This window comes from Phycodurus eques, chromosome 22, assembly GCF_024500275.1.
Source record: "Phycodurus eques isolate BA_2022a chromosome 22, UOR_Pequ_1.1, whole genome shotgun sequence".
Classification (NCBI taxonomy): domain Eukaryota; kingdom Metazoa; phylum Chordata; class Actinopteri; order Syngnathiformes; family Syngnathidae; genus Phycodurus; species Phycodurus eques.
Genome location: NC_084546.1, coordinates 5815803 through 5828924, shown reverse-complemented (window position 1 = coordinate 5828924; position 13122 = coordinate 5815803). Strand labels below are relative to the sequence as shown.

General features: G+C 42.1%; 1 protein-coding gene across 1 annotated transcript in view; it reads left to right on the top strand.

Moving 5' to 3' along the window:
* The window catches only part of nav3 (neuron navigator 3), a 126352-nt gene that overhangs the window by 78847 nt on the left and 34383 nt on the right, over positions 1 to 13122 (top strand). The window contains 3 exon segments of the mRNA XM_061668486.1: positions 5435 to 5839; positions 7161 to 7203; positions 7205 to 7281. Coding sequence (XP_061524470.1) covers positions 5435 to 5839; positions 7161 to 7203; positions 7205 to 7281 — 525 coding nt within the window.

Sequence of the window (13122 nt, the reverse complement as noted above, 5' to 3'; positions counted from 1 at the left end):
CCTTTCGATACTTTTGGCCACCTGCTCCCGAGGTTGTTTGCTGATCTATTTCTACTTTTACTGGCACGCTGTGTGCGGCCCTGCTATATTCGCGGCCTTGCCAAGTTTGCAAGCATCTAAGCCTGTGGACCCCTACCTGGCCCGCACAGCCAAATCTCAACTGGGTGCTGGTGCAGAAATAAATCTATTGCTGACAAATCTGCCAGTGGTTATTTTGAGAAAGCCTTCTGTCACTGCAACGACAGCACGATTTAATGAGATCCAATACCAGATTTTATTGTGTTTATACATTTTCAGTGGGTAGGAATTCACGACACAGCGGCTATTTAAGTACACATCTTGTACCAATCCTCTTAATGTATAAGCGCACAAATATATCCTTGATGTCAGTTTGAAAGATTTGAATGGTAGGTTTAAATGTCAAGCTGCAGTTTTGGAAGTGTAGCTCCCAGTTTTGTATATTCCCACTGAAGTGATGCGTGGTGAAGCTGAGACGTGCTTGGCTTCCGCGGAATGATGCTACGCCAACGCTCATTTTGAAGGCGGTCGACGAACAGTATATCGTGACACTACCGCTGAAAAATTGAGATAAATGTACACTCTGAGCACGGCTTTGTACGACAGATCTGTTTGTTTCCATCTATCCATCCAGCCGTCCATTTTCTATAGTGCTTGTCGTTATTATTGGTCGCCAGTTGCGGGGCACATACAGTGACGTTCCTATCTTAAATATGCTGCCCTGTCTGGCCGCACATTTTGAACATACCAGAAATCGCCACTGCACATATAGATAACTATTCACATTCACATTCACGGAAAAAGTCTTTAATTAACCTAACAATTTTGTTTTCGGTGTGTGGGATGAAGCTGAGAATCGAACGAACAACCTCCCAACTTCAAGGCAGACATCCTAACCACTACTGACAGAGTTAGTTTTGTTGAAGTAATTCTTTATGAATGACTACGCCCTTGTACACAGCAAAGTCATTAATAGCATGATAACAGGAGTCTGATGTGAAAAACATAAAAACCCTGACCAAAACCCTATGAATGAACTATAGAACAAAGCTCCGTTTCCTCCATTTTACCATTGTGTAATGGCCAAGTGTCTCAATACATTTGTCTTATGTCCTTGACTTAGTTCGATATCTTCCCTATCTGCCTCACACTGAACACGCCTCAAATTATTAATGATGCGCCCCTCTATTACTATCCCTGCCTTGCTCTTCATATTTCCTGCCTTTAATGAGGTCGCTCCCTTCACCTGCGAAACATCCCTTCATCTGCACGCCACATTGACCGTTGTAGCAGACTCGATCGAGGCTGCAGCTCAGACATCGTGACGATAGCTATCGTCCGCACACTCCTCTCTCTCTCAGTCTATTATTTTGGGTGTTTTTGTCCATTTACCAAGGAAGACGATGCCGACAGCCATGACAGATGGCTTTCTGTGTATGTGTGTGTGCAAGGGTGTGTTTGTTTTCTCTCTCTTATTTCTCCCCTTGGAGGCTTCCCAGCCAGCCATAATCAATACTTTGTTTTTACCACACAGAAACAGGTTTTTCGTGGCCTGGCATTGCCGTCCATGTGACTCAGTGTTAAATCACATATCCCGTGTAGAGGCTACATTTACATGGACAGCAATACCCTAACGATAGACCTTCGTCCTGCCTAAAATGACAGCCGCTCCAGTAAAATAAGAGCGCGCGAATAGGTCCATTTAATGGGAAAAAAAATTTAACGCATGTTTTAATATTAGGAATGTGATAAGCGCTTCTGGCGCTGTCTGCCAATTGAGTCCATGACAAAAGCCTGGCCAGAACCAACCTAATCTCCCTCCTGGATAAGAAATGGCCATAATCACCGCAAAGTAATTAATCAGCGTCACGCTTGCATTGACATGACAGACTTGCTCATCACTCTCTGTCCCCACTTTGGGAGTCTCCCTCTGTGCCTGTTATGTCCTCAAGGCCTTTTGATGGCATACTGGATGCTTCATTTTATGGGGATTTTATTACTAACATCACCACAAACAAGGCTATTATTATTATTATGTAAATATAACTAAATCTGAGCTTCAGCTCCTGTATTAGCTCTCATTAGACAGTTGGTGCACAGGTAATGCGGTGGCCACCTTCATAATGCATAATGCATAATGCATAATGCGACCCAACCATTTGCCACGCTTCATTTCCATTCACAATGCGTTTGTAGATTGCCCTCAATTGAATGGCTGGTTATTTTGTGTACCAACTGCAGTCTCATCAACAACAGACGTGTTTTGCTCTCCTCAGACACCCGTCATCGATCCAAATACAAAATTAATTTTCGCTAGCCTCGAGAAAGATGCGTTCATATTGATTGACATAAGGGAAAAAGAAAAGTCGCTGTTTGAAGAAGTGTCACGATCTTCAAGGGCAAATCTGGCCTTGTATTCTCATCTCTTCTCTATCTGGGGATTCCACGGCAATCTGATGACACTTCGAACATGATAGCGTCACGTGGCCTGCTTTGTTAGGGTTGTCTACACTTGGAGCACAGAGTGACCAACAACGGCTAAATTATTAACACAATTATTATGATCACAATCTTGAAGTTGACGCTTCACAGACAGACCAAATATGAACATTCAGTCTAGCAAAGCAAAGGTGGACCTTTAAATTCTATGTTGTCCCGACTGGGAGATAAGAGAGTCACATTATTTGTCTCAAATAATGAAATTGTTTGCATCGCCCCTGCAATTGACTGGTGACCGCTCCATATCTTTCAAAAGCCATTGACAATGGCATAAAAGTGTATATAAAGAACATGAGCATTCTTTTATGAATACAAAAAGACACATTTCAGCACACCATGATACGAATTTAATGTGCGTATGCTCTCACCTCTTAAAATGAAGTTTTAAAAGCTGATACTCAGGGAAATGCTGCATTGATTTTCTTGAAAAAAATGGTATTATACATTTATTATTACAATTCAAATCGATTTAATTCTGTATCATCATGAATATAAATGTGCATTACATTCGTGGAGAACCATTTGCTCGATTGCATTTTCCCATCATCTCATTCTTGTATTTGTCAAGAGCATCACTATATCACATTTCCATTTAAAATCCTAGATTTTTGCCTTTTATTAGATAGTTTTTCTGTTTGAATAAGCTTGCATGTGGTAGGTTGGATGTTTAAACCATCTTGGTGTCTTTCCTCTACTTTCCAGCCTTATCCTCTGTATCTACACACACACACACACACACACACCATTTCGCTCCATTTGTCCGTCTTTCTCTTTTTTTCCCTCTTTCTCTGCTGCCTCGAGATAATGATAAGCTGATTTCGCAAGCTACGTCGCATACAAATGTTCAAAAGATGTCGATTTCTTAGCGTGGCAAATTGCATTTTCAATGTGATGCGGCGTCACATTTTTTTTATGGCACTGAAACAGGGCGTTGTGTGTGCGAGTGTATGCGTGTTGACATCAGCAGCTGTTGATCGAGATATGAAGTGAATATGGGTGGCATCACTGCCCTTCTCATGTCGCTACTCTGCATCATAGGGGGCTCGCTTATCAAAGGCACCCAAACGCACACCCAATTATTAGTCTTCAATTGGATCGTATCAAATTGTGAGCTTGTACCCAATGGTTTGGGAGTCGCCACTGAAATTCAGATTCACTTGACGTATTACTGTACAAAAAATATATGACTATGTACAGTATTTGTTGATGGAAACATCTGATTTACTCCCTTTCCCGCTGTTGCCCATCAGAGTGAGAATGCAGTGCCCTTTTTTCCCAGCAGAGAGCTCCAGTGTGGTTCCACTCCACAGTTTTGTGTCCTTGTCAAGGGTTCACTGTACAGTATGTGTGTGCGTGGCTACATTGAATCTACAACTAATTACATTTGGTTCATTTTCGTTGCTAAGCTGTAACCATATTTTTCTGCGTCCCTGCTGCCTGCAAGCATAATGGAGGATCAGTACGTTATTGAGTCTGCGGCAATAGCACATTAATCATGATGGTGGCTTTGTGTAATTATCACTAGAAGATTGTCCAATTTTACAGTAATTACATCATTGTTTTATGTTTCGTCCATTCTTTTTCGATAGCACTAGCTCATTACGGTTGCGGATGAGCTGGAGCTTATCCCAACTGACTTTGGGTGAGGGGCAGGGTACATAACGAATTGGTCGACACGGCACAATGGCATTCTCGCTCGCATTCAGACCAATGGGAAATTTGAGTCTTCAGTAACATGGATGTTTTTAGAATGTGGGAGGAAGCCAGAATAACCGGAGAAAATGTTTGCTTTTCAACGTTTCCTTTAGATGTAGTGGCCAAGATTTTAACCACGTCACTGTGAGGCTATACCACTGTGCTGCCATTTATGTTTCAGTATGATCAAGTTATTAGACACCGTTCGTGTTGTTTATTTGCTTGACGAGCGTCACATTTAGATTATATTTCGTGCGACATTGGCAAAGTTTTGCCGAGGTTCTGCAGCTGTGACAATTGTCTCATTGGAGACTTTGCTTTCTTCTCGTCCTCCACTTTTCGAGTGAGCGTGCCGGAAGAAGCAGCACTTTCAGAAGGTCACACAAACACACACACACAGGAGGCGAAGTCAAACTAAAACAGCATGGGCCTGAAAGCCGCGGAACACCTTTTCGCTTTGAATTGTGACCTTCACGCAGGAGTGCACCTGATATAACAGCTTCATCATCTTTAAAGTGGAATTTGAGTCTATGTGAGGCAAAAGGCTGGGCGACATGACCTAAAAATAAAATCTTGTTTTAACAAACAAATCTGATTTCATTCGGTTTGTTTACTCTTCGTTTATAGAAAAAGCAAATGACAATAACATTATTCAAAACAGTTTTTTCTTTTTTTCCATTCTGGGGTTTGATTTGTTTGTCGAGATACGGAACTATCTTTGAAACAGTTTTCATCCAGCATCAACTTCCACAGAAATATTAGAAATAAGTGGGGTTTTTTCTTTACAGATAATATGAAGAAATTCCTTGTGTCAAAACACGTATGCAAACATAATCCAGAATAAATTTAAAACAATGAACTTTTCAACATCATAAAATGAACCGTCAAACTGCATGGCTTAATGAGTGACTTTTCTCATGTAGAGTTGTACAGGTGAGGCAAGGCAGCCACGGCAAAGTATTTTCAGCTTTGGAGCACATACCTCGGGTCAAAGGTTTTCAACATGTGGATAAGTCACTGCTTTTGGAACATCCAAACGGGCGCGGCTCTGGCGATGGTCAGCCCGATTGACTCCGTGACCGCCTTCCGCCAGGCTTCTTTCTTGTCGTACTCTCAACACTTTGAAAATGATCACGAAACGTCCTAGCGAGGCACTCAAAGAAGTCATTTTTGGGAAGGGAAAATAAATTTCCGTGTGCTGTTCCCTTTCTTGCCTTCGCAGCACGCTGGAGACAACCTTCGACGCAACTGTGACCACAGAAGTCAACGGACGGAGTCTCCCCGCCCTCGCCACCCGCTCCTCCCCCATGGCCTGGCGCCTGGGCCAAACGCAAACGCCGCGTCTCCAGGCGGGCGAAGCCCCCTCCATGCCCGGCGGGTACCCCTCTCCCAGGGCGGGCGCGGGGGGCGGGGGCGCCACCGCGACGGGCCGCTACGGCGGCCACTCTGACCCCTCCAGGTTTGTGTACAGCGCCCCCCTAAGGCGATCGGCAGGGGCGCGGGGGGCGGAGCGGGGTGAGAGGGGAGGAGGAGGGCTGGAAGGAGGGAAGCAGATGGAGGTGGCGGGGTACATGAGTGAAGGGGACGTCCTGGGGAAGAACGAACGGATGGATGAAATCACCAGCGGGTAGGAGGAATAGTGCTAACCATTTTAGCACATGATAACTTTCACTCTTGATGAATGTATGATAAATAACTGTATTGTTTGTCAATTTAGTTAGTTTAAATGCATGCTTAAACATTGTATTGATAGTTTGTGGCGCAAACAATTCGGTTGCTTGAAAATCTTTGCACAACACCAAAATATGGTGGTAGAAATCAGTCTAATTTTTTATTTAGGAATGTGCTATTTATGCTTGAACGCATCACTCAGTATTCTACTGTAAAACGGTAGGCAAACTTAAACATTTGGAGATGCGGTAAAAAAAATAAAAAATAAAATGTGAATGTGTATGTAAAATAGTTTATTTTAATAATAAATTCTAATGAATTCTCATTTTTAATATTTTATTAAAATTAACCAATTACATGTATATTGTCACTGATTAACCAATCTAAAGTTTTTAAAATAGCTTCCATGAGAGCTTGTTTAATGTTTAAAAATACAAAACACATTTTGTTTTTTTAAGTTTAAATAACAATTTTTAAAATGCGAGCATTCTGCACGACATCAATGATTTTGTTTTTGTTTTTTATTATCAACCAATTGTCGGGAGAAAGTTGGCTAAATTATTGCTACAAATATCATAGAACTCTTGATAATAAACGCTCAGTGGGCATTTATAGCCATACTTTGCCAACCATTGGATAAAATGTATCACTTGTCAATTTACCCCAGTTTAATTAATAATTTAAATACAGTTTATTTATACGCATGGCTAAACATTTTATCTATTTTGTGGAGCAAACGATTTGCTTCTGGGGATTTATTTGCAAATGTTGGTAGAAATCAAATGTGCTGGTACTTTTTGGTGTGTGTCTGTAACTGTACTTTCTGTCCTTGCACAAACCACGTACACGATTACACCAAGCCTCGATTTCTCAGACACATTAGTATCTTCAGAGAGGTTTGGTGGGCCGGGAATTGGCATGAAATTGATGAATGATTGATATCATTTGATTGATGGAGTCAAACATCCGTGGGATTCGAGACAAATTGTTTGAGCGCGTTAGGACGAAAAGGTGATTTGCCATTTAATTAGCTCAATTAGCCCGTCGGCTAATCATTCCCGTGTCCTATCAGCCGCGTCTGATTGCTATCTGCGCTCAAATCCCAGCCACAGATGCTAATTGTAAACATACTTAGACATTGAATTTAGAAATAATGCACTAGCACTGTAAAGACTGATTAACAAGCATTCATCTTGGCTGTGTTCACGCTCTCGTTCTCATCTGCTTAGTTACACTACAAAAAAAAAAAAAAAAAAGTCTGATTTTTGCTCTCGCAGATATCTAACAGATGGAGGTCTGCATTTGTACGCGCGGAACATCGGGCCGTGCGGGCGACGCGTCTTCTTCTCGAGAAATCTCGCACAGGGGAAGCAAAGAGATCCAAGGGGACGTGGACAGGTAAGGATGGAATCTGTCAATCACAGCGGCTGCTTGTTTTCTATCAACTGCCCTCTATGTTGAGCTTTCGTATGGGCCTTTCTTGGTAACTGACAGCTCTGTTTGCTTCTTCAACTCTGAAGAGTGTGTTCCCGTGAAAAAGAACTCGCTTTAAGTCCCCAAATGGGCGAGTCCCACTTGTCTCATCGGAGTTTTGTGCCATTAGGAACCAGAAGCTTCAGTTAACCGAGTGTACTCGTAAGCTTTTCAGTTTTAATGCAAGCACACTGAAAACTGCAAAGCATTTGCGTGCGCAGCTCTGCTTGTTGTGTTCACTTTTCGCTGTTGTCAAGGACAAATCCAGCAGACTCTACTTGATGCAATGACACACGAGAAGAAGCGGTGTGAGGAATCTGTCAACGGGCATCTTTACTACCAATAAGGGTTCAATCTCAAATATTTGCGCTATCCAAAATACACGGATGGAACTGTAAGTACAACGAATAGCACCCGAGCCCTGCAGAGAATAGAAAAACATCAACGAGTTTGTGCATTGTATTGATAGTTGATAGTATTGATTGTATGGTAAGTTTGTAATTGCCTATAGATGCTACAAGACGACCGGGCTGGGGCCTGGCTAAAAGAAGCTCCTCCCCCCAGGTCAACACAGTTGCTTCGCAATCCACAAATTAGCAAATTCACGAATACCCGTCAATATGCGGGCGCTCACTGTATCATGATTTGTTTGATAGCGGCTGCCTTGAATCTAAGGATTCCATAGCTGACATGTTATGTCATCCAAATGTAAGCAGTGTGAAATATACAGCTTGCAGCCTCGCCACGGCTTCTGTGTTGGTGTTCGCTCGCTAATCCAATTGTTTCACAGCTCAGCCGATCCCTCTGCTGCCGCCGGGCTACACGTTCGCCCTCGCATCATCCCGCCAACACAACATAACAGCCAGTCACATCAGTCAGTCGGTCCGTCCGTCATATCTGCGAGCGGCCAAGCGTCAAAACACGCGAGACCTGGCGGCAGGTTGAGAATAGCCGATTAACCCGCCCCGTCAGTCCCAGACTCATCGGCCCGTCACACTTGACACTCAAGCGAGGAGACAGATGGGCCGAGAATAAATATGAACCCCGCGAACCGTCTCCTCCGTCTCCCTGTAACCGCGCTTGTGCCTTATCTCCGGAGTTTTGCCTCCTTTCCTGAGCGAAACGTAAACACAAAAAATAGCACATCTTCCACAAGGCCCTTGAACGTGATGGAGAAATATTGATGTCTGCTTTCCCTTCAGACGCATTTGAGCGAGAAAAAAGCCAGATGGGAATTTCAATCCCCTGTCTTTTTTCCTCCCTTTGCCCCATACACACCGGTGAAAACGACTTGAAAACCACACTTTTCCTTCAACGCACACTCAATGACATGCGACTGTCAGAAGTTTGAGCTGACACTTCCCACTGGCGGATGGCAACGCTCAGCGGGGAATTCATTTCCCAAGCAATCATTCGCCGGGTTTCACACCGAGGACAGGATATACCGTCCTTGATTGGGTTTTTAGCGGAAATAACGGCGCGCTCAGTGACTTTGAGGGAACTTTTTCCTCCAAAGTCACACATAACATACACAAACATTCTGAACATACAAGAAGGAAGACTCAGCACTTCAACTCAGGCTTAAATGGTAAACACTGCGCAGTAAACAGGCAAAAGTTAGGATAGTCTGCATTTTGTGTCATTTATTCTCGAGGAAAATGTTAATTTGCAGTACGTCTGGCTCCACCGTTTTGGTACTGATAGGGGTACCAAAAGATAAGTACCATCAATCGTTTTAGTACCCTTTCCAATGCAAGCCTTACAAATAAAACTTCAAATGCTAAAAATGCTTTTTATTGTATATGGTTTCACCCTCCTGTTTCACTCATTTCTCAGGAACAACAATAATGTTCCGGATCAATTCAACCCAGGGCATGTTGAATTATCCAAACGTGTCAAAATAGAATTGTGAGAATTGAGCTTTTCTATTGCGCAAATATTTGGTCAGTTTTGCTTCCAAAAGAGAACCCTGCCTTACTTCTTTGCAGGGGAAAAGAGCAAAGAATGATTTAAGTTCAAGCTAAAGTGCAATTATTTTGCTCCTAATCCTCTTTGGGACAAAAGTTTCATGAAAATAGGCTTTGGTAAGCGGCCCAAAATCAATCAATCATTTTAGTACCCCTCTTCTTCAGGCATGCAATACCAATCCAGGTCAAACTTTTAAAATGCTGCTTGATAGTTTACCGTAAATTGTAGTGCAATGTCACATATGCACAAAAACATTATCCCATGTAACTGCTATTGAGTGATTATATTACCTGAAAAAGCTGAAAATAGTACATTTTGCCACAATTTCCCTCCGATTAACCAAAACTCGCCTTGAAATGTTCTAGTATGCTTTTCCTGAACAAATTATACGTAAATCAATATTTTACCAATAACTCCCGAAAATATATTTTGAATCCTCCAAAATTCACTTCAGTATTTAGTTTTCTACAGCACAAATATTTGCTCTGTTTTGATTCAAAAAGAGAGCGTCGCTTTCCTTTGCAGGGAAAAAAACAAAACAATTACTTAAGGCAACGCTTTTAATATGCAAGCTGTGTTTGAGTGATAGCATGATATTAAATACAGCGTGGCCCTAAATATTTGTTTCTCTCGCACAACGGTGTAATTCCTGTTTAATCGCGAAAAGTGGAAGAATTGCTGCGCATTGAAGTGTTTTCAAAGCTGCTTCCCCTTTGTTGTTGTTGGTTACACTTTTTTTCTCTCCATTATGATCAAGAATCGGGCAAACACGCATACATATAAACCAAGGCACGCACACACACAAAGTCTGGCAGCAATACAGTGTGCATAAACTTCGCTCCCATGAGGCTCATTATGCTTCACACTTTTTTCTTTATCTTTCAATAAGGACTGTCGGCCAAGCAGGTGACTGAGCCCATCTGTGGCGAAAACACTGCTTGCTGCCTTGCTCCTTATGTTCTTAGGCCTGAGTGGCTTAAATCTGCTTGTTTTTTTTTTCCCACCTTCATGTGAGTCATATCAGATGTTTTGCCCACTGTGATGTGAATGGATATTTATATACAGTAGGGTCATGAACAGAATTTTGTACTTAGAAGACACTTGGAGTTGTTAATGGTGTCCAAAGACTTTTGTCCTGATGCCGTAGAGTGCACTCGAGAGCATTTTTGGTTATGACTCTGGCTCCTTGTACTCAGCAGAGATAAATAGAGCATATTTGTGGATGGTTTTTTTTATTATTAAGCTTGGCTGTGTGCACGTGTTGTTAAGAAGGATCACGACTGTCACTGCGCAGAGCTCTGACAGTCGAGGTGAGCCGTAAGCAAGCGAGGAGATTTGGGTGACGAGCTTCTTTCCCTCACCATCGGCGGCGTCGTATAAGTTCACGTGTAGTTCAACCCGGCCCCGAGCGCCGCTTAGGGTGGGAAATCTCTTTCTCATGTTGCACCTGAAACAGCAGCTTCCTGTGTTTTTGGAAGTTCTGAAGTATGTTTTTCTTTATTTCCAAACCAAGTCTAAACTTTTCAAATGGTGACGGTAATTGGAGGAAGTTGCGATCTGGGATGGAGTCCCCAGCTGTGCCTTGTGTTCATGCAAATGGGGCTCCTCACTTGAACAGGTGCGTGCATTCTCTGATGAAACAGTTTCCCGTATCAACGCATGCTAATAAAGCATTTATTTATTCAGAAAGGCTTGAGATTCCCTCCACTCGTCATTTACTGGCACTCATCATTTCCGATAGGGGAAGCTGGATATCCACACATGCCATCTTAACAGCTGAATGGGCAGTGATGTATGATGTGTTTACCCCGATTGACTGAATGACCGTCCATCTGCTTTAAATGCAATGTAGAAATCTATTTGGTATGAAGCCAAAAGCCAATTCTGACTCACGACCTACTGTATCTCATGGTAGCAGTATGTAGTATTAAAAATTCAGCAGTCTCAGCTCTGACTGTGTGTGATTTATGGGAAAATGTGGTGATGAGTCAAGTAAAAGTGACATAAGATGGTATTAAAACATCCTTAGCCTGACTGAAGTGAATCAGGCATGTACTGGAGACATTTTTACGTCTTTATAACGCAGTGGGCATGTCGTTGTTCGACTTGATGACGGGGGTGCTGTTTAGTTTGCCATTGCGAAGATGTACTGGAGACTACTCTGACTACTCTAACTACTACTACTCTATTTAACTACTCTGACTGAAGATATTTTTTCTAAGTGCCCACGCTTATTTTGATAGTAATGTAGGTATACATTTCATTACATATTGGTCTACGATACAGTTCTAAGACAGATTTTAGTATCAATGGATGAAAGCTCTCCCCGCTGCAGCTGCTTCAATTCATTCAATTGGAGATTCCATTCATTATCAAGGATCTTAATTACTCTCGCAACATTGGAATCGACAGTGATCCTCTCCTCAAAAATTAACTTTACTGCTGTGGAGTATGAAAAGCTAATCTCATTGAATGATGACTGTTGTACAATAGTCATAACATTTTTATGGTGTTTTAGTGTTTCCTCAATTAAATCAACATTGACCCACAAACCTCTAGTTTTATCATTCATAATAAATATAAATCATACAGTAAAGAAAAACAACTGGGAAATATGTCTAGATAATAGTAATAAACTCATATTACAGTTTCTCTCTTTCTGGATTTAAACATTTTTATACCATAATGGGGGGCATTCAAACGTGTTATGGTGGTTATCGATCTCCTGCCCCCTATCGGAAAAAAATTCTGATACCCTCTCCCCCTTCATGACTGGTTTTCGCGGGGCATAAAATATATCGTTGCACGCCACCGGGCAGATGTCTTAGGCCGACTGATTTCTGTTATTCATCATGAGCAAGAAATACAAATTTGAAAATTAGCAGTTCTATATAATCTTTCTTGAGTTTAAATATGAAGTGTCTAATTAGTAGATCATAAAATAGAATTTAGTTTGCTGTCATAATTAGCATTTCTTCAAATCATACTCCCTGACCGTTTATTTAAAATCTCAGTGCACTTGTGATGCATTTCCACAATATCCAGATCAGGTACATGCCAGGTAATCATACGTTATCTCCAACTGTGCATGGACCATTCTTGAAAGGGTCGCATCAATTTATTTTAATCCCACTTTCATACTTCCAATTTCGTTAAGTACATTGCCTGCGGAGATGGTCTTCTGCAGCTCGCTGCTCATTGGTGATTAAAGGCACTTGCCAAGATCCCCGGTGGTCAGACTTCAACCTTGCCACCAGGGTGGTGCTGCTATTCATCAAGTAGTGGTGCTCTAATCCCAGAAATATGGAATTTGTTTTGTATGGGGAGAGGAAGCACTGTGCCAAGTGGTCTGCCACAGAAAGAGTAGACAGAAGGCTGTGTGACCCTTAGACCTTTGCTACCCCCCGAGTCGTCCCTTCATCCTCACTGCCAAATCCAGCAGTATTGTATTCTGCAAACCGAATCGAACCTTTTCACTATGATATCAAATACTTTCGAGTTGTAAAAACTCCACCACTTACACCATTAGTAAACAAACTCTTCTCTGTCATTTGACTAAGGCAGAGCAGATGAGAGAACGTGATAACTGGCTTGAATGAGGATTTGAGCCTTCTTCTCAGTCAGTGTCAGTCGAAAAACTGTTACGTGAGGTAAAGTGCTTGGAAAGGAGACTGCGAATGCCTTTCAATGGGTAAGTTGATTCAAAAATTGGCTAGGTGGAAATAAAGGCATAGTCAACATGATCACTGAGGGACCGGCTAATTCATTTAGTTAAGCAGTCTTGCGATCTGCTCTGTG